The 18,510-nt window shown below is 41.1% G+C and overlaps 1 protein-coding gene across 1 annotated transcript; it reads right to left on the bottom strand.

The window, feature by feature from the left end:
* Positions 1-653: 653 nt before the first annotated feature.
* crispld1a (cysteine-rich secretory protein LCCL domain containing 1a) lies at positions 654-18,190 on the bottom strand. Its single transcript, XM_072378836.1, has 15 exons — positions 17,917-18,190; positions 17,038-17,392; positions 10,683-10,801; positions 8,128-8,260; positions 7,912-8,027; positions 7,673-7,773; positions 7,407-7,595; positions 6,624-6,684; positions 6,439-6,505; positions 5,862-5,992; positions 5,705-5,748; positions 5,536-5,608; positions 5,372-5,447; positions 5,140-5,273; positions 654-1,470 (listed from the first exon to the last, which is right to left on the bottom strand). Exons 2-15 carry the CDS (start codon positions 17,296-17,298, stop codon positions 1,419-1,421), a joined length of 1,557 nt encoding a protein of 518 aa, XP_072234937.1. The 5' UTR covers positions 17,299-17,392; positions 17,917-18,190; the 3' UTR covers positions 654-1,418.
* Between the last annotated feature and the right edge of the window lie 320 nt (positions 18,191-18,510).

Raw genomic sequence — 18,510 nt, 5'->3', positions numbered from 1 at the left:
CTTTATTCAAGACCATTAATTTTGTACCGAGTGTTGTTAGTTGTTGTGAGGACATTATAAGGTTATGCGATCCGTGCAGTGGTTTTAGATAATGCAGATTGGAATTACTGTTCCCACTCACTTGCAGCTAACAAGCACATGGACCATTTAAATGTGCACTTGTATTCTCTCACAGTGCCATCAAGCCTGTTGCAACACAATCAGCCAATTAGGTCAAATTTAGAAGCACTTGTCAGGGGAATAGCGTATAATGGCAGCTTGAGTCCAAACCCACTGCAACCCTACAGACATAACACTGCCAGACGAGAACCTATTATAGAAGGGTCACTTTGCTCCATGGACGGTGAGAAGACCACAACTTAGATGTTTGTTGTTCAGAGGTAAATGTTTGGGAATCTAAAAGAATAAATGTTCCACAATTTAAAATGTTACGGCACTTAAATAACTGTGAATCAAGACACTGACTGACTTAAAATGCAATTATCTGATGAAAATCGCAGTCCGGTCTTTTGTTTATTATTGTTAAATGTACCTTTCTTTATAATCCGTAGGAGGAAAATTTCTGTGATGCAAAGAGAAAAAGGCGCAATAGTACAGTTAAACTTCCCATTATGACAATTGCAGATTGAACAGATCAATCAAGATGAAAAAAAAAAAGAATGAAAAAAAGCTATGATTAGACATGACCTGAAAACATCTTCGGAGTAGCGACATCCTGTGAAATGAAATGCAAGATGGAGATACAAAGGTTTTGTTTAGAGAATGACAACTCTGAGGGACGAGTGGACTTCCTGACCGGCAGGAAGTTTTCGCTCAACCACATCATTTGGAAAAATACAAACAAAACCCAGCAGGCAGGCAATTACAACACATAAAATATATAGCAGCATTCAGTACAATTCATATTGATATAAAGCATAATCATACAAAAATAAATGCATTACACCCCATCCCCCCATTAAAAAAAGTACAAAATATGGCAAGAAACCTCTCAAAAGCACCAATAAAAATGTGCCAGACTTAATACAATATAATGATATTCGTTCTTAAGTGCAGTTATAATGTTCTATAATCAATGTTCATACCACAGATATCAGTTACAAAGGGCAAGACAATGGCAAAAAGGTAAAACCAGAAACACTATTAACAAATATGTACAACAAAAATAATCGGAAATATTTACAGTTTCTGGAATTTCCTGCAAAAACTGAAAATTCCACAAGGGAGAGGACGGGCAGGTTCTCACTGCGTACGTTTTTGTTGTTGGGTTTATGCTGCCGTGGTAACGACCTGTAACCCCTGAAGTGTAGCAGAGCCAGAAACATTTCGGTCACCGAGTTTGACAACGTGGCTTGATTACCGCCTATTCAACAGCCTCAAGTGCGCTTCTTTTTTGGTGAAACAGCCCTCCAGTGTGCTCAAATCACCGCGAAGACCCGGAACGCCTTCCCTCCTGGAGGGTTTTGAAGGCTGCAGAGGAGAGAGACAAGGGGGTATTAAGTCCAGGAGCAGCAGATATGGAACATATCCCAGCCTTTTTGCAAAGAGACGTAGATGACAGACACATGCAAACAGATTGACTGTGTTCCTCTGACACTCGAACATAGATAGGACAGATAGAACAGGAACAGATGCAGAATGAAGCTTCCTAAGAAAACAGGTAAAGAACCCAAACACAGGGGACTTAATGCAACAAAGACAGACATGCTGTAAGGTTAAAGGTGACAGACAGATGATGGGCAGATGTCAAGCATCTCAGCAGAGTGACAAAGACAAATGGAGATGGATGAGAAAATACATAAAGAGATATTTGGATTTAATGAAACTTGGAGAGAGTCTTCCCTCTGCAAAGGTCATGTTAAGAATAGACCACATAACAATCCAAAGCAGGTGTAACGTAATATCTCTTAAAAACTGGAGCATTCTACACAGCATGTGGGTCAGTTTTAACGTCGAGGAGAGAGGCCGGTATGGGCCCATGACCTTAATGCTGTCAGAAGGTGGTACAGCGTGTTACAAATGCTGTCAATTTATTAGCCTCAGCAATGTCTTGACTGGCCAGAGACTTTATAAAAAGCAGCCTTTGATATCAGAGACAGGCATTAAAGTTTAAACATCACAGGACTCACCTGCTCACTCTGCTTGATTTAGAAGAGGGGGTAAAAAAAGATATTTTATACTGAATAGATTTGAATTGGGTGAGCCTGGCTTAAGCTTCTTAACATTCCTACAGCTACCGTACAAACCGATGATGTCTCTTGTTTCCTATTGTGTGTTAGCACACGGCACCGAATGGAGTAGTTTACTCTCAATCCTTCTTTTTGTACAATGCATAAAGAAAAGAAAAAGAAACACGGGGTTACTATAAGCAAGAATGCACACGGATGTTGAAGATAAAGTATGCTATTTGCAAACCCGTTATTTCCTAGTTGGGTGCTTTATCTTGTGTCCAGTGCTGTCTTTCACTACGTGTAAAACATTTTTAAACACAGACTGGCTGCCCTCTATATAGTAACTGTCTGTGAAGATGGATGTGTTACATTCTGTATAGAGTAAGTTCCATAAATAACTTGATATTTGGACAAAGCCACTATTTTCCAATTTTAGCTACTTAGCAATTCATTCAAGTTACAGTTACATGATAAATAGGGGCTTGAAATGCAGACTGTCTGCACTTTATAGAAGTATTGGTTAATTACAGCTTCTTAATATGAAGAACTTGTTTTTGTTTTTATGGGGGATCAAATCAAATTGGACAATTATTTCAAATGCCATTGCATGGGTAGTTGTGAACTGGCTCTTTATTATTTCTTAATCAATTAAGCAGGTAAAAAGTCAGGAGTCGATTCGGGTGGTATTTGCATTTGGAGGCCAAAATATGACCTGCAAGTTGTGGACCCAACAACATTTAATCAAAGGAGCACTAAATGCAAGTGAAACAAGTAAAAAACAAAACCAACCCCTCAAATATATAGCAGGAACATTAGCAGAGGCTAAATCAAGGCTTTGGTACAAACAGAATACAATAAAGAGCAGTGACATAAAAAGGCCTGTAAGTGCACGGAGGGAAGCAAGTGAAGAACACTTTCAGGAAGTAGGCATATCATTATCCAGATTTACAATGAAGACTTTACGAGAGCAAATAAAGAGGCTTCACCAAAAGGTGCAAACCATATATAAGCCTTGAGAATAGAACGATCAGATACGACTTTGCCATTAAAACATCTTAAAAAAAAAGCCACACCAGCTCTGGAACACACAATCTGGACAGAAGAAACTCAGATGAATCCGAATGATTAGAAGAAATGAGTAAGGAGAAGGCGCGTGATCTGAAGCATAAAACATCATCTGTAAAGAGGCAGTGTGATGGCACTGGGTCACTGGTGTTTATTGATAATGTGACAGAACACAGAGGCAGCCGCATTAATTCTGAAGCGTAGAGGGAGATACCGTTTGATGAGATTCAGCCAAAATGTAGCAAAGTTCACTGGAATGTGCTTCCCACTTCAGGGGTAAAAAAGGGTAAAAAAAAAAGAGCAGGAGGAGGGCTAGAAGCAGAATGACCCCTGACAAACAACAACTAAAGATGTTCACAGACTTAAGACTTCATACAGTCACTTTTTGCACAGGATTCTCAACAAAGTATTAAAAGAGTTTAAAAAGAGAGTATTAAAGTGTCTAAATTGAGCTCGACATGCTGTAATCAACTAAAACAATGAAAATGATGTGATCAGTCATGTTGCCGTTCTACTTTTTGTGCTGATTCAGATGCAGTAGATGCATTCCACAGACAACTCTTGATATATTAGCTCAGTTGCAATTGGCTCGATTAATTGGTCGTTCCTCAACAAAAACTCATCTCGAGGCGTCTTACAGGGAGACAATTTAACATAACTGCCAGTTTACATCACAGGTAATATGTAATGTAACAATTGGTTCTTCACAAGCTTAAGTTTATGCTCATGTCGCATACCTAGCCAGAAAATTATACTGGTACTCATAAGTTCATTAGCAGTATAGGCAGAAAGAAATATTAGCTGTGGCTTTCTTCAAGTGTCTCGGGCGGCACCAAGTTGAAGATGCAGGAATTGTGCTCCAGATTTTTATACAGCCATTCTCTGACGTGATCTGACGCTTTAAAGCAGAATCTTAATTTAAAAATGGCACTTTCAGGTTGTAGGTTGCTCAATTAAAGGCTGTTGTTGGCAACGAGTACATAACGGAAAGAGAAACAGGATCCTCCTTGAAACACAGTACACAATCAATGACAGGCTTATAGGCAAAGGCTAATTTCACACTGTTGAATATCACGAGCAAAGCCGAGCCAGTCCCGCGTCCAATAATCACAGCACTGCAATCTGCCTGAGATAAATTATTTTAGACGTTTCAGATAACAACGTTTGCACAAAACAAATGTTATACACAGGAATTAATTCTGTCTTTGTATTTGCTTTCCTCAACCTTATTAGCTCATCCACTTTACGGTCCTGACTGAGCTAGAATCGTTTAGAATTTCACAGAATATTGATCCCCTCTCTGATAAATGCCAGCAGAATTCTGTTTCCTCGGTGTTGCTTCTCATTGCTTTGTGTCCTTGTTTTCCTCTTTGTCTGAGCTATTGTATTTGGCTGTAGATCTTTGTCCAGTGGTTGTCCTTTCTGACTCACGACCCAAAAGACAAACCAATCCTAGAGCTACACCAAGATTCACTCGTCCCCTCAACACTGATTGCCACGCAATTCATTATTTTAAACTAGAGGCTCGCTGATCACCCTCCGAGGCTCACTGTATGAGAGATGTAATGACATGTCTGCATCTTGAAAATATTAGGGCCACGAGGCAAAAAGAGTGGTTAAAATTCTCTCAACCTGAGAGCCAGTGATTTCTTACCCCTGACTTTCATCATCCATGTTTTGCTTAACACTACTTTTCAGTTCCTTTTAAACTTTCAATAAATGTGTCATCTATCAGTGTTGCTTCCACCAATTTCAGGTATCATTTTCAGTGCAGTTACAGAGGGAGCTTTATTTTTACATTAATTGAGGTTAATAGAAACATCATAAACGTTACTTTCCACTAAAACTGCACACTGAGCACAAACACTATCCACTCGATACTTGCAGAGTAGCCACGTCATACCTCTCTGAGAAAATGCCATTTTGGTACGAGGCAGTGTAGTGTCTCCGCTTGTCCACGGGCATCACATCGATGTAACCACCCACATCATTCTCGATGACTCCAGCGTGGACTGCCGCTCGGCATATACTGGACTTCTACAGGAGTGAACAGGAGGAGAGGTCAGTATCGTCTCCTTCTCTGGATTCGACAAAAGGGTTTTTCAAGGCTCTCAGCTTCGAAAATAGGAACTCACATCAGAGTATATTCTGGTTCCGATCACCCTGGCAATGTGAGGATTCTCCTCTAAGCAGTTCCTCGGGCAGTATAACCTATAAAAAGGCGACAATTTCACGTGACGATGGAGAAAGCGATTGAGAAAGAGACGTGTGGGTCAGACATACAGAATAGGATTCAAACCTTGGACAATGTCTTGCAGGATTTTCATATGGACACAGTTGTGCGACCATGGTTTCACACGTGATGGCTTTAACTGAAAAAGAAAAACGGCGAATGTCCACAAACACTGTTGCAACATAGTATATATTGAGTCATTCTCTATTAAATACTTTGTATAAATTGAACCAACCTGCCACTCTGGAAACCGTGAAGGAATTAGCACTTTGATATTTTCTGGTAAGAGGAAACGCACAAGATTTTATTACTTCAAACTATTTCATTTACATGATACAATGTAGATATTTTTAGCAACATATAAATTCATCTTTCTAAAATCCCTCTCTCACCCTAATGACTGCACCCCGTTCTTGTTGGATTTGATGAAAAAGTCCTTTCTGCCTTGTCGTGTTACATCCATCCATCCTCCATCATTATCAATGACACCAGCATGCAGACCGGCTCTGCATACACTGGATTGCTGAAGAAAAAAAAAAAAAAAAAAAGCATTTCGTTGACAGTGTCATTTACATTTTGCTGGCACAGTGGTAATACACATGCTGTGGCTGTTATATTGTATCAATCACGACTGCTGTAGTAATACAGGACATAATTTGGATCATGCTAAGCTTAAGAGTGCACAACAATATCAGCATTAGAGTAGCCTGACTCAAAACATGTTGGGAGTTGGGAAGAAGAAGGTGTGTCAGGCCTCTTTACAGTCTTCCATATCGTTTATAAAATGCTGGGATCTTCTGTGCATTACATGTTGCACACGCAAACACACCCATTTGCACGTCATTGTGTGTTTCCATTCTTATTTCCTGTAGATGGTCTTTGGTGACCCTTGCGTCAGACGTAAATATAGCAAGCTTTGAACGCAGCATTATTTAAACTATAGACTAGCTTATCAACACATGTACCCACCATTTCATAGTATACCGTCCCAACTACTTTTCCTATTGCATCCAAGCATCCAGCCGGACACTCGTACCTGTCAATCAATTCACAAAAAGAACCATGTGAAAAGGAAGTGTGTATCATATATATATATATATGGAATGTCATTGATTGTGTTTATTTTTTCTTTTATTGTTTCATCTGCACGGTACCTATTACATGGTGTTCCTTTACACTGATCCCGAAGCTTAGTGTCACAGGTCATTAGCTGAGCTGAAACACATAAACATAGAGACCTCTGAGTGAGCGCGCCTACAGGAAACCCCATGTACGAGCTTAGCAGCTCTGATTCAGATGACTAGCTACGAAAAAAGCCAGAGTTGAGGGAAACCCTGGGGAGACATTGTTGCAACGCTTCCAGAACCAAAGACAAGAATTTCTGCAACTAGGTTCAGGGTGGTCAGCAATAGTAGGGGAAGCTTCTCAGCTTGCAAGCGCAGGCCACTTGTGCTGAAGAGAGGAAGCCATTTAAAAACCACAGCGAACCCCCCCCCCCCCCTCTCCAACTCTTCTCAGCCAGCCAAAAACAAACACACACTCAGGGGATCAGGCTAAAACAAGAGCTCCCCTCTCTCTGCTAAACAGTGACTCGAAATATTAAGTACGGTTTCAAAACTGTCGGGGTTGATCAGGGAGATGACAGATAAAGGCTACAGAACATCAAGGCAATGATAAACTGCAAGAAAAATAGTTCCGGTCAAGGTATATTTTCTTTGTGTTATCCGTTAGTGCTTGCTCAACACTGAGCGAGCAGCAAATTCTCTCTTTTTTTTTGGGGGGGGGGGGGGGGGGGGGGGGGGGGGTTCATACGTTTTAAAAAGCTGAGTTTTCTTTACAGTACATATTGTACTGAACCCACCCCTAAAACCATATCCCACCCCCCCCTCCAAATTCTGGAAACTAGATCCAGAATAAACAGTTAAATAGCAGCTTACACATCTGCTGTGTGTTGACCACTTCATTCTTCTGCAGGTCCTCTGTGGGGGGCTTGGTGGGGGCCGGGAGCCTGGGAGGTGCAGGTTTGGAGGTCCGGGGCCGGGGTTTCGTAGCACGCGGGGGCTCTGGCTCAATAAAGTTGTTTTCTTCTGTTTCCTCTTGCAGAACATTGGATCTGTCATCTTCAACTAAAGAAACAAAAGCAGGGAATGGTGAGCAGTTGTTTCCTCAGGCTTTCTCAATCTATATTTGTGGTCACGCGTACCTTTATAGCAGAGGTTGTCCTTGCACCCTCCTCCATAGCTCGGAGGGCAAGCAGAGCATGAGGTCCCATGCTTGTAAGGTGAATGGCCCCACCAGTTTCCCCTGATCAGGCAAAGTAACAAACCAGGTTTGTTGAACGTAAACTACTTGAATAAATCACACATGGCTACATTTAGGGTTCTACTAACTTCCACAGCCTGTATACAAATCGTGCACCTGATACACAAGACAAACTCTTACTTTGGGGAATAGTTGCAGACAAGGTACACGGCTTTGGCCCAAATCTGTCCCCACACATTCATGTTGTAGCACAAGTTGATGGCACAGCCAATTCGGCTGCTGGTGGCCCAAACCAGCTATAAAAGAATGACGACACAAATAACAAATAATTGACCACAATGTGCCTTAAGTCAGCAAAAGTCTTCAAAAGATATAATCCAGTCTTACAGCAGTTACCTGTGTGTAATGTGTGCAAACTGGGCCGGAGCATCTGAAGGGACAGTAGGGGTTACACTCCTGAGGGTAAGGGAAGGAGTAGTCTTTTACTTCATCATACCAGGCCTGCACATGGAACGTTGGTGGACGATATCTGGGGAGACCAGTAAGCTTACATAAGACAACACTTCTTTTGGCACGGACTTTGTATTAAGCTGCCTTTTTACGAGTTTTGGAAGTAAAGATTTTACACACACTATAATTCAGTTCGACTCAGTTTTACAACTCCAATTCCAAGCTGGGATGCTGTGTAAATTGTATTGGAAAAAAAACAAAAAAAAAAACAGAATGCCATGATTTTAACAAATCTCATAAACTATTACCTTATTCACAGTAGCACATAGAAAACATAAAATGTTGAATGACTATTTCATGAAGAATATTAGCACGTTTTGAATTCAATGTCAGCAACAAAATTGAAAAAAAATGTTTGGCCGTGGCCATGTTTACCACTGTGTAACATCCCCTATTATTTTATCAATAGTCTGTAGATGTCTATCACTTGAGGTGACCAGTTGCTGGACCTTTGGGAAAGGAATGCTGCCCCATTCTTGTTCCCTTTGTTGTATTTTGAATTTTATTATCATTGAAACGTTTTCAGATATCGAAGCCATGCTGTTGTAATAGATGCCGTATGTGCCGTATGCATTGTCTTGTTAAAATATTCCTCTCAGCATTGATGGTACCTTTAAAGGCGTTCCAGTTCCTTTGGCACTAATGCACCCCCTTACCATTAGAGATGCAGGCTTTTGAATTGAGTTCTGATAACAAGCTGGATGGTGCCTCTCGTCTTTAGTCCACAGGATTTCCAAAAAGAATTCCACATTTTGATTAATCTGACCACAGAACAGTTTTCCACTTTGCTTCAGTCCATTTTAAACGAGCTTTGGCCCAGAGTTGACTGTGGTGTTTCTGGATCATGTTCACATATGGCTTCTTCTTTGCATGATAGAGCTGTAAACCTGCAGTTGTTGTACGGTGAACTGTGTGTATAGTGTTCCTGAGCACATGCAGTTGTTTCCATGACAGACTCATGTCCATTTTTAATGTAGAGCTGCCTGAAGACCCAGAGATCACAGGTATACAATATTGAATTTCAGCTGTGTCCCTTGTTTAATGTCTCTGGAGATATCTCCAGACTTTTTGAATATTTTGAATATATAATTTGCTGTACTTCACAAATTTACGTTGAGGAACATTATTCTGAAATTGCTCCACAATTTGTAGATGGAGTTCCTTGCAGATTGCTGAACCTCTGTCCATATTTACTTCTGAGAGATTCTGATTCTGCTCTTTTTATACTCAATTATGTTACTGACCTGTTTGTTATTTACAGACTTAGCTGCAACATGTTCCTCCAGCTGTTTCTTTTTAGTACCATTTACATCACCAGCTGTCTGTTTTCCAACTTTTTTGAGACATGTTGCTGTCAACAATATCGAGATGAGCAAATTTTTCATGAAAGAAAACACAAAAGTGAGACATTTTACTCTGTTCTTATTGTGACTATAATTTTTGTTTATTTGCAAATCATTGCATTATGCTTGTTTTTTTGTTTTTACATAGCATTTTTTTGTGCATTTTAACATCCTCTTACATCATCCACATGTAAAATATTAAATGTAGTTGGTAACTAAGGCTGTTGAGTAAAAAGTACAGTATTTCTCTTTGATATGTTGTGGACCGGGAGCATAAAGTAGTGTAAAATGAGTCAGTTAATTAAATGTACCTGGATACCTTTCACCACTGCTTACACCATATAGAAAATAATTTGCTATTCACTCAACTATACAACAAACAATCCATCTGCAGTTACCATCCAGTCATAAGAACAACAGCAACAATACATCTGTCGAGACTGCTCTAACTGGCAATCACTGCTCAGTAACCAAGGAAACTGATCTTTTACCAGGTGTTCCAGGTCAATCTGATTACAATCTGTCAAATATATTGACTCTTGGGGGATATGAATAGATGTGGAACAAGAGTCTCTTAAATGAAGAGGTGCTTCGTGGAGGCTGTGTGGACAAATGGGCCAGCCAAACAACAAAGAGTCAGTAATGTGTGAATCCACTTGCCTTACATGCAGCAGTATAGGTTATTTGGCTTTCAGGTGCATACTCACAGTGGATAAATGTCACTGACGGTTGTGTAATATATGTGCTCACAGCTGGTTGTTAAGCAAAGGTTATCATTTTTACCAGTATGCCCTCAGTGTGAAAAAGCCCTTGTGAGGACATGAGTGAAATTGTACTACAAAAATTATGCTGAAGTACATCTCACTAAATAATGTGTCATGTGTTATCTTTTTTTTATTCATACACTGGCAGTTATCCAAAGACAACAAGTGGTGGTTTTACGTGGATCGGAAAGATTGTGTCAAATATATTTGTTGAGCTTATTCAATCCTGAAAAAATTAAAGCGCATTTGGAAAAACAAGCTTCGAACGAAAACTGTTTGATAAGATAAACACTCAAGAACACACATAAACTGTATTTACTGATAGATGATTTACCTTCCCCAGTGTGCGCCAAGGTTCTGCCCGATCTGTGGCAGTAAGCCGGCGGGACCGTGCTCCCACAGGCAGGTCTCTGCCCACTCTTCCGCTGTACGTTCCAACTCTGTGTCCCACACCTGCCCAAGAGGTGAGAAGGAAAAGACATTAGCTCTCTGGGTTATATCAAAAGCAAAGTGGTAATGAGCTGTCACAGGCAACCCAAAGCCAAGGATGTAAGATGTAGCAATAAAAGGTTAGAAAGCTGATAATAAATGGAGATATTTACAGTTGGGATTAAAAGACTGTGTTTGTGACTTAATAACTACCCAGATCAAGTCCTGGATGGGTCATCTCATGACATGGGGGGTCATTTTAAAAATACAAAAAGTGTTTTTTTTTCCCCTAAAGTAATACCTTCCATATGTCTGAAATGACATGGTGCATGCTTTTCTTTCACTTTACAACTCTCTGAATTGTTCTCTCTGTCAACTTGGACACTACAGGAACATGTTCCCATACTGAGGTTTCCCTGGGAATGCAAACTGTCCTTCCATACAGCTGACCTCCACTCTACAATAAAAATGTTACAATAATACAGCTGTGATTCCTCTAAAGGCCACTGTATGCGCCCTTAATTGCACACCTTTCCATGCACCTTCAGTGTGGGATGACTTACAGGTTTCTTCAGGAAAATCAATTAGTGTGTGAATGGTAGTAATATAATAGTGAAAGGTGTCAGAAGTTTTCACATTTCACTCACTGGACCCTGGTTTTCAGCTTACTCTGAAGAAAATCTCATCCAATAACGGACCCCCCCTCCCCCAGCTTTCTCTACCACCTCTTCTCCGTTCAGTCCCACCACAAACAACTGCGGCTCTCTGCATCAACCCCTCAAACACACACCTCCCTAACAAGCAGGATGTCTGGCAGTGCTGCAAATCAAGTCTTAACCCGGAGAAGTTTCTTCAGCTGCTACTGCCAAACCCATTTGTAAGTTAGTAGACATATTTATTTATTTTCTTTTAAAATCAACATGACCAGTTGCCGGACACCGTGCAAAACGGCTAGATTTTAACACCGAGCCTTGTGGAATGTTACATAATTGGCATATGGCATGTGGAACAAATACATGATAATCCATCCCAGCATATCTGTGTGAGAGAATTATACAGTTGTCTGTGGTCTGCGTTGTACAGTGGGACCATGTGATGACTGACAGAGCCAAGATTCAAGCAATAACGAGAATATGTTTACTGGAAACTCATTTTACTCTGACAAGACCTCTGTTGGCAGTGTGCCGATTTAAATGTCAGTATTACAACAAGTTCTGTATTTTTTTTTTTTATGTTTTGACACCATAATGGCTAACAGCTCTATAACTTAAACATTTTTGCCTGGGTACAGACCTTTGAATAATTTTACGCCATCAGTTTGACAGATTCACACCGTAATAGAAAATACCCTTTTCTCTATTGAAAACAAAATCAATCCAATGAGCACAACGGGATAAGATTAATAGATTTTTCTTAAACTGAGGCCTCCTTGAACAAGAACTAACCAACATTCACGCTCGTCATTTAGCGAGTAGCTCAACTGGTTGACTGGGTGTCCCATGAATGAAGACTAAATGTTTTTGTCGGATGCCCAGGTTCAAGAACTCTACTAAAGTAGATTTCAAGTAAAAAATTAACAAACTGACCGAGGCTTCGTGGAGGATTATAGTTTATAGTTTGTATCAAAGCGGCATGATCTGTGATGGGCTGGAAGAGTGTCATAATACCAATAATCATGAGCAGCATCTACAAGCTGAGTTATTCCATTGTCCTGAAAAGTTGCAGAGAAAGCAGACTCAGAGCGTGTCAGCAGGGTCATATGCTGTAATTTTCATCTGTGGAGACTGTACAGAGTACAAGCAGCTTGTCAAGCTGCTGTTGTTTGCACAGTTCCCCCAGCAGGGGAGGCCTTGTAACCGCGAAGCACCCCACCCACCACCCACTCTGACCCCACTTCTGCAGGGTTGGTAAAGAAAAACACCTCCCTTGATAAAGTCTTTCAGCACTGTGCACACGGCATTGTTTATTTCACTTAACACTTCATTTGCAGCCTGGATTCTTTTTTTTTTTTTCATCTGGTTGCATTCCAGGGGTACAGAGGGATACTTCCTTTGCAAGTATGGGTTTCCTGCTCATAATCAATGATGCATGCTGAGGAATACTGGGTCGCAGCTATGGGAAGGATATGGGAATTGGGAAAGTAAAGAAAAGGAAAAAAAAAAAGCAGAGGAGGTGTTCCAGAGAGAGAAAACACGGATGCAAATGGGTGACTTAATCTAATGAAGCTTAACAGAAAGGAAATGATGGAAAAAACAAAGGAAAAGGAAGATAACAATTATTTGGATGTCAGTTTTCCTGTAAACACCCTGACGTTTAATCCCAGAATGAGCTGCCACTCATTTATTTTCGTACAGGTCATTCTAACCCACATCGGCTAACACTAAAAACTTAGAGCTGACCACTGAGCGAACCTTTCTACCCATCAAAACCCATAAATTCCATCTCATAATATCATTACAGGCACTGAGTTTTACCACAACAAAAGCAATTTACTGTAGATCAGGGATAAAATAGGCCGAATTATCATCCCTTTATTGGCCTAAAATGATGCAGAAGCTATCTCAGGTATCAGACATTAAAAGTGAACCAGACATGATGGGATCAGACCAATGCTTATTTTGCTCTTAGCAATAACTACATTAGCCTGCATGGAATTGCAGCAATGAAAAGAAAGTTTTAGGTCAGAAATGGAAGGAAAGCCTCTGTCCAGACTGTTTTGAGCTAGAGCAATAAATTGTTAGCCGCAGCTCATGACATTGTCCAGAGGATAAAATAAAGAAAGTTGGATGAAACCGAAAGGAAATTTCCATTGGAGAGATGGCAGACCTGTAAGATACATATGATGTGTCAGTAAGTGCTGTAAGTAAGTAACTGTAAGTAAGTTTCATACAATGATATTTACTGTGATATTTTGTACTGCAACAAACTCATAGTAAGGGTGAATGGAGAAGAAGCAACGTTCACAAGTTTTGCATTCTATTAAGTGGGATTCGTGTGGGCTTTGGACTCCCACTAGTTTTCATACAGAGAAGAAACAAGTAGCGGAGGTGAGGGCCAACAAACATATTTTTGAGGCTTTAAAGGATGTTTGATTTCTGAAGTGATTTGGAAAAATTCCCTGAAACTAAGCTGAAATCGTCTGTGCCTACTGTCACGCTACGAGAGTGTAAACAGAAGAGAGATGAGAGAAGACGCTGATTATCAAATGACCACCAGCCGAGAGCTCTGAGAGGTAGTTAACGTTGCCATGGTGATGTTGTGTGCAACATTCTACCTGACTCAGACTGAAAATTCACTAAACTTATCTTGAACTGTAGTCATTTAGAGAAAAGGATGACACTTAATGACATGGCTTTGCAACTGTGTGCACTGCCGGGCTTTCCCCACACACATTAGTGTGATACTTGTGTAAAAATATGTAGACTTAGTTGAATTACAAACAGCGTAACTGTTGGGATTACTGTGGAAAATCCTGCTCTCTTTATACATTTGAGTCAATGGGGCAGGTGTGTATTTTGTCTCTGTTCTGCTGGCTTGAGGAGTCACACTGGGGGGAGATCACAAAGACATATGACAAATCTTTCTATGTTTTGATGAAAAAATGGTGCCCAGAGAGTGAAAATTGTGGATAATTTACAGCTTAAAGAAAAAGCTTCCTTTCCACTTACACTCTAGCTCTGAACATGCCACCCACTTATTTCAAGGGGGAGTTTTTTTTTTCTTTTTCTGATGTATCGCTGATTATTTCGCAAACAGTATAACGTATATATCTGAGAAAAATCACAGCAGTTGTCATGAAAGGAGCCAAATGTTGAGATGCTTCTATGGCAAACAATGGTAGACTAGTTAGTTGACAAAAAATAAGGCAAAATATACATATATATATATTTCCTGGTGACAACATATAGTAGGATTATACTACCCTGTATCTTGCTACTATTATATAGAAGTCATTGCATGTGCTATAGGCATCTGTTTTGGATCTACTTTGGATACCCTTTTATGGAGATTTTTTGCACATAACCAGTTCCTCCGAGCTGAATATTCCAAACAAACTGGAAATAATTCATCTCTCATCCTTTTTTTTTCTTTGACAGCACTCCTCAGCAACTGGTGCATATACTGCTTAATATGCTTGTCCATATATCTAAAAGCCTAGACCTTAAATATTGGGCTTCACAGGTTTTACTCACACAAGGCGCATTATTCAACAGTATATTAAAATGCTCAAAGCTTGCAGATCAGCATTGATTCATCCTGGACTGAAAAATATCAAAAGAGCTTTATTATAAGTCGCTAATATCTCTGCCATCTCAGACCTGAGAGAAGGCCAGCAAAGCCAAGTTAAACATCGAGACAGGTGGGACCCTTTTTCCCAAGATGCCATCTGTTTGTCTTACAGGGCTTCAAACGCTGACACTGCTCTGTTTATACCTGTGGGTCAACATACGGGTGAGAGGCAGAACCTCTGTCCCCCTACTGAAGCCACACTAAGGCTTTGTGGATCGCTACAGAGTGTGAATGCTTATCCAGGGAATTTTTTGGGCCTCTGTGTTGGATAATGACAGAATGGGAACGGAGCCACGGGGATAAGGGAGAGGGAGGCAGAGAGAGGGAAGCAGATGAAGGGGGAGAAAGAGGGGGATTTGAATTGATGTTATCTCCTTGTCTGTGTGATGATTGCCACAGAGGGTCACTAGGGTTGTGGTTTAATACAATGGCAGACAATGATAAAGCTGATGGTTCTGTATGTGCGGGAGGATTTGTGCGAGTGCATCTGCATGCATGGGTGTGTGTCTGGAGCGCAGGCGAGCATGTCTGTGAAGTCTTCCAGCAGACTGACGCTGTGAGGCTTCTGAAAGGTGACAGCAGTACAACACAGACAGGAGGAAATGCAGAGAAATGTGGAGCCCCTTTCGAAATAAAGTGCAAAAAAAAAAAAAAGAGAGTCACTGAAAAAGCACTTTACATGTGACCTGTGAAACTGTGCCTCAAATATTGACATGTGCAAAACTGTAGATAAAGATGTCCTTTCATTGAGCCCCCTCCAAGTATGTGCCTTTTCTCATTTCCTCTTGCGTCACTCCCAATAAACGTCTTCACTTCCCTCATTTTGCCACCTTTTTTGCTACTGTCCATCTGCTTCATGCTGCCTATTTCGTTTTGCAGAGCTCTTCTTTCATTTCACACCTCCGTTTCTATTTACCTTGCATTCCCAGTTAACTTTCACTCCCTTTCTCTCACCTCACATCCTCTTGTTGCATGCCTCTCTGTATTCACCCCTGGGTGCCCCTGGAGCTTAGAAAAATAGCCAACTGTAACAGGAGACAGTACAAAAGAGCTGCGCACTGCTAGCTCAGCATTTCTCCACATGTGTGTGCCTCAACCAGAAGCCTGCACACAATACATGCATACATACACACAGACACACACACACATATAAGGGGTCCTCAAGCCCAACCTCTCAATTATACAATTACACAGTCCAGCAACTGCCCCCAGCAGGAACTGTTTATTTGTCTTCACCAGAGAATAATACTGCCTTTTGTTCTGTTACTCTTTAAGTGAAGATGAAAGGGTGATAAAACCTCATTACCTTCTGCACATAGTATTGATTTTGAACCTGTGAAGCACCATTGGAGGTCATGCACTGCTGTGCCAACACATGTAGTGTATTTGGAAAAAATCCAGATCTGCAGAGTGCTAACTTCTGGCTTTCTGAAGGTGTGGTCTACTTGTGTGTGTGTGTGTGTGTGTGTATGTTTAGCAGGGGGTCAGCCAGCTGGTAAAACAAGCCCTGGTGCCGCACTCTGATTCTAATTGCACTGTGAAAAGTGATCTGGAGCTGCACATACATAAGATGGCCAAAGGATAAAGTCAAACAAATCTCTCAGCATGCAAAAAAAAGTGTGCTGTAGAAATGTAATCATTGGCAAGTTGGTGGAATTCTTCTATTCTGGCAAAACAACCAAAGTCACAAGGGTACAAAGTTGTGCATGTGTGTGTGTGTGTGTGTGTGTGTGCACGCTGGGGGGGTTCAAGTGTGAGGCTACTTAGAGGCGGGCATGCTGCATGTGGGAGCCAAGTGGGACAATTGCCAGCTGGTCCGGTGACTGGGTCACCACACTAAGCTATATGGCACACAAATATGCAAGACTCTTAAGGAGTTCACTCAGAGGGTCATAAACTGTGAAGTATCTGGGCACTTCTTCACAGAAATCTATCATAAAATGTCTCATATGTATCCTCCATCCACTTACCATGTACTCCATGTTGGAAGCAGGGGGGTAAACCTGGCCTCTGAGCTTGTTGTGAAGGTCCAGGATGAGCTGAGCATCACTGTCAGTAATTGCTCTCTTCCCCCTCTGTTTGGCCTCCCACCAGTCCCCATCCTCATCCAGATACTTGTCCAATATCTGCTGCCAGCCTGTGGAGTTCGGGAGCATCACCATGGACGTGGTGGTGTGGAGCAGCAGGAGCAAGGACACACCCCTCAGCCAGTTCTGGGATACTCGCCACATCCTGGGAAATGCTGGTGATGATGGTGATCCTCTAAAACTTAGGTTGGATGGATGGGGAGGGAAAAAGTTTTCTCTTCTTTGCGTATGGTGTGAGCTGGCAAAGGACCAAGGAGAAAAGAAAAAACTGAAACATTGGAGGGATTTGAATTAGTGCTCTATCAGATTTACTGAAAAACGTATGTCAATATTGAACTTGGTGAGAACAGTGCATTGGCCTGCAGATACTTGGTCTGGTGCAATGCCATTTGTAAGCTCATGAGGTTCACTGAGGGCAAACTGGCAGGCTGGGAATGACTGGATTAAAGAAATCAAACAACTTTTCTCGAAAATTAATCATTTAAAAAAAAAGTGTGGCTCGGGGGAGCCCCTTGAAAGTCAGTTGTAGCTATTCTAAAAAGTGCTTAGAGGTAAGAGTGATGCAAAATTCTGCTCTTGCATTCCCAAAGCTGTATGTAAATATATACATATTTGAGCCATTTGGTTTGCAAGCAGTATTGCTGGCATTCGCTGATGTATAACGAGCCACTATCTAATGGAAAATGTGCATATGTGCATATTATGCATATTGAAACAGAAACAGAGTGGTGTTATCTAATGCAGACGGTGGAAATAATTTACCTTTAATGAACTGGAGCAGAGCCCGAATCTTGAGATCCTGACAGAGATTTGGCTGTATGAAAACTTCAGCAGCAAGAAGAAGAAGCAGAAGCAGAAATCCGCTCTCCGTGTTACACAGCTCAGGTGCAGCGGGGATAACTGTCGCTGAACGGCTTTCTTTCACATAACCCGAAGGTGTGATGTGGTCGCTTCATTCAGTTTCCACTAGTTTTTAAAAGAGAAATCGGTCTTTCTTCTTTCGGGATTTTTGCACGAAAGCCGATAAAGAGTCACTTATCCACATTTTATCCTCAACTTGGCTGCTCCTGTAGAGAGCCGCCCCTCACCACGCCTCTGCAAAGGTTGGAAAAAGTCCTCCGTTTAATGCGCGTGCGTGGCCGTGCGTGTGTAGTTTCATACAAGCAGAGTCTTTTCTTTTTTCACTCTCTCTCTCCCAATATGCACTCACAGTGTTAAATTTCTTACAGGCAATATCAAGCTAAAAACATGTATTTGCATGATGCCTTTTCAGGTAGATATATATCTACACATAAATACACACACCATTGACTTTTGATGTGATGTGAAGGTTACAGTACATCAAAATCTCAAAGT

This window comes from Leuresthes tenuis, unplaced genomic scaffold (genome assembly GCF_036924035.1).
Source record: "Leuresthes tenuis unplaced genomic scaffold, fLeuTen1.0.hap1 SCAF_24, whole genome shotgun sequence".
Lineage (NCBI taxonomy): Eukaryota > Metazoa > Chordata > Actinopteri > Atheriniformes > Atherinopsidae > Leuresthes > Leuresthes tenuis.
Note: the sequence above shows the minus strand (reverse complement) of the source record. Positions and strands in the feature narration are given on the sequence as shown.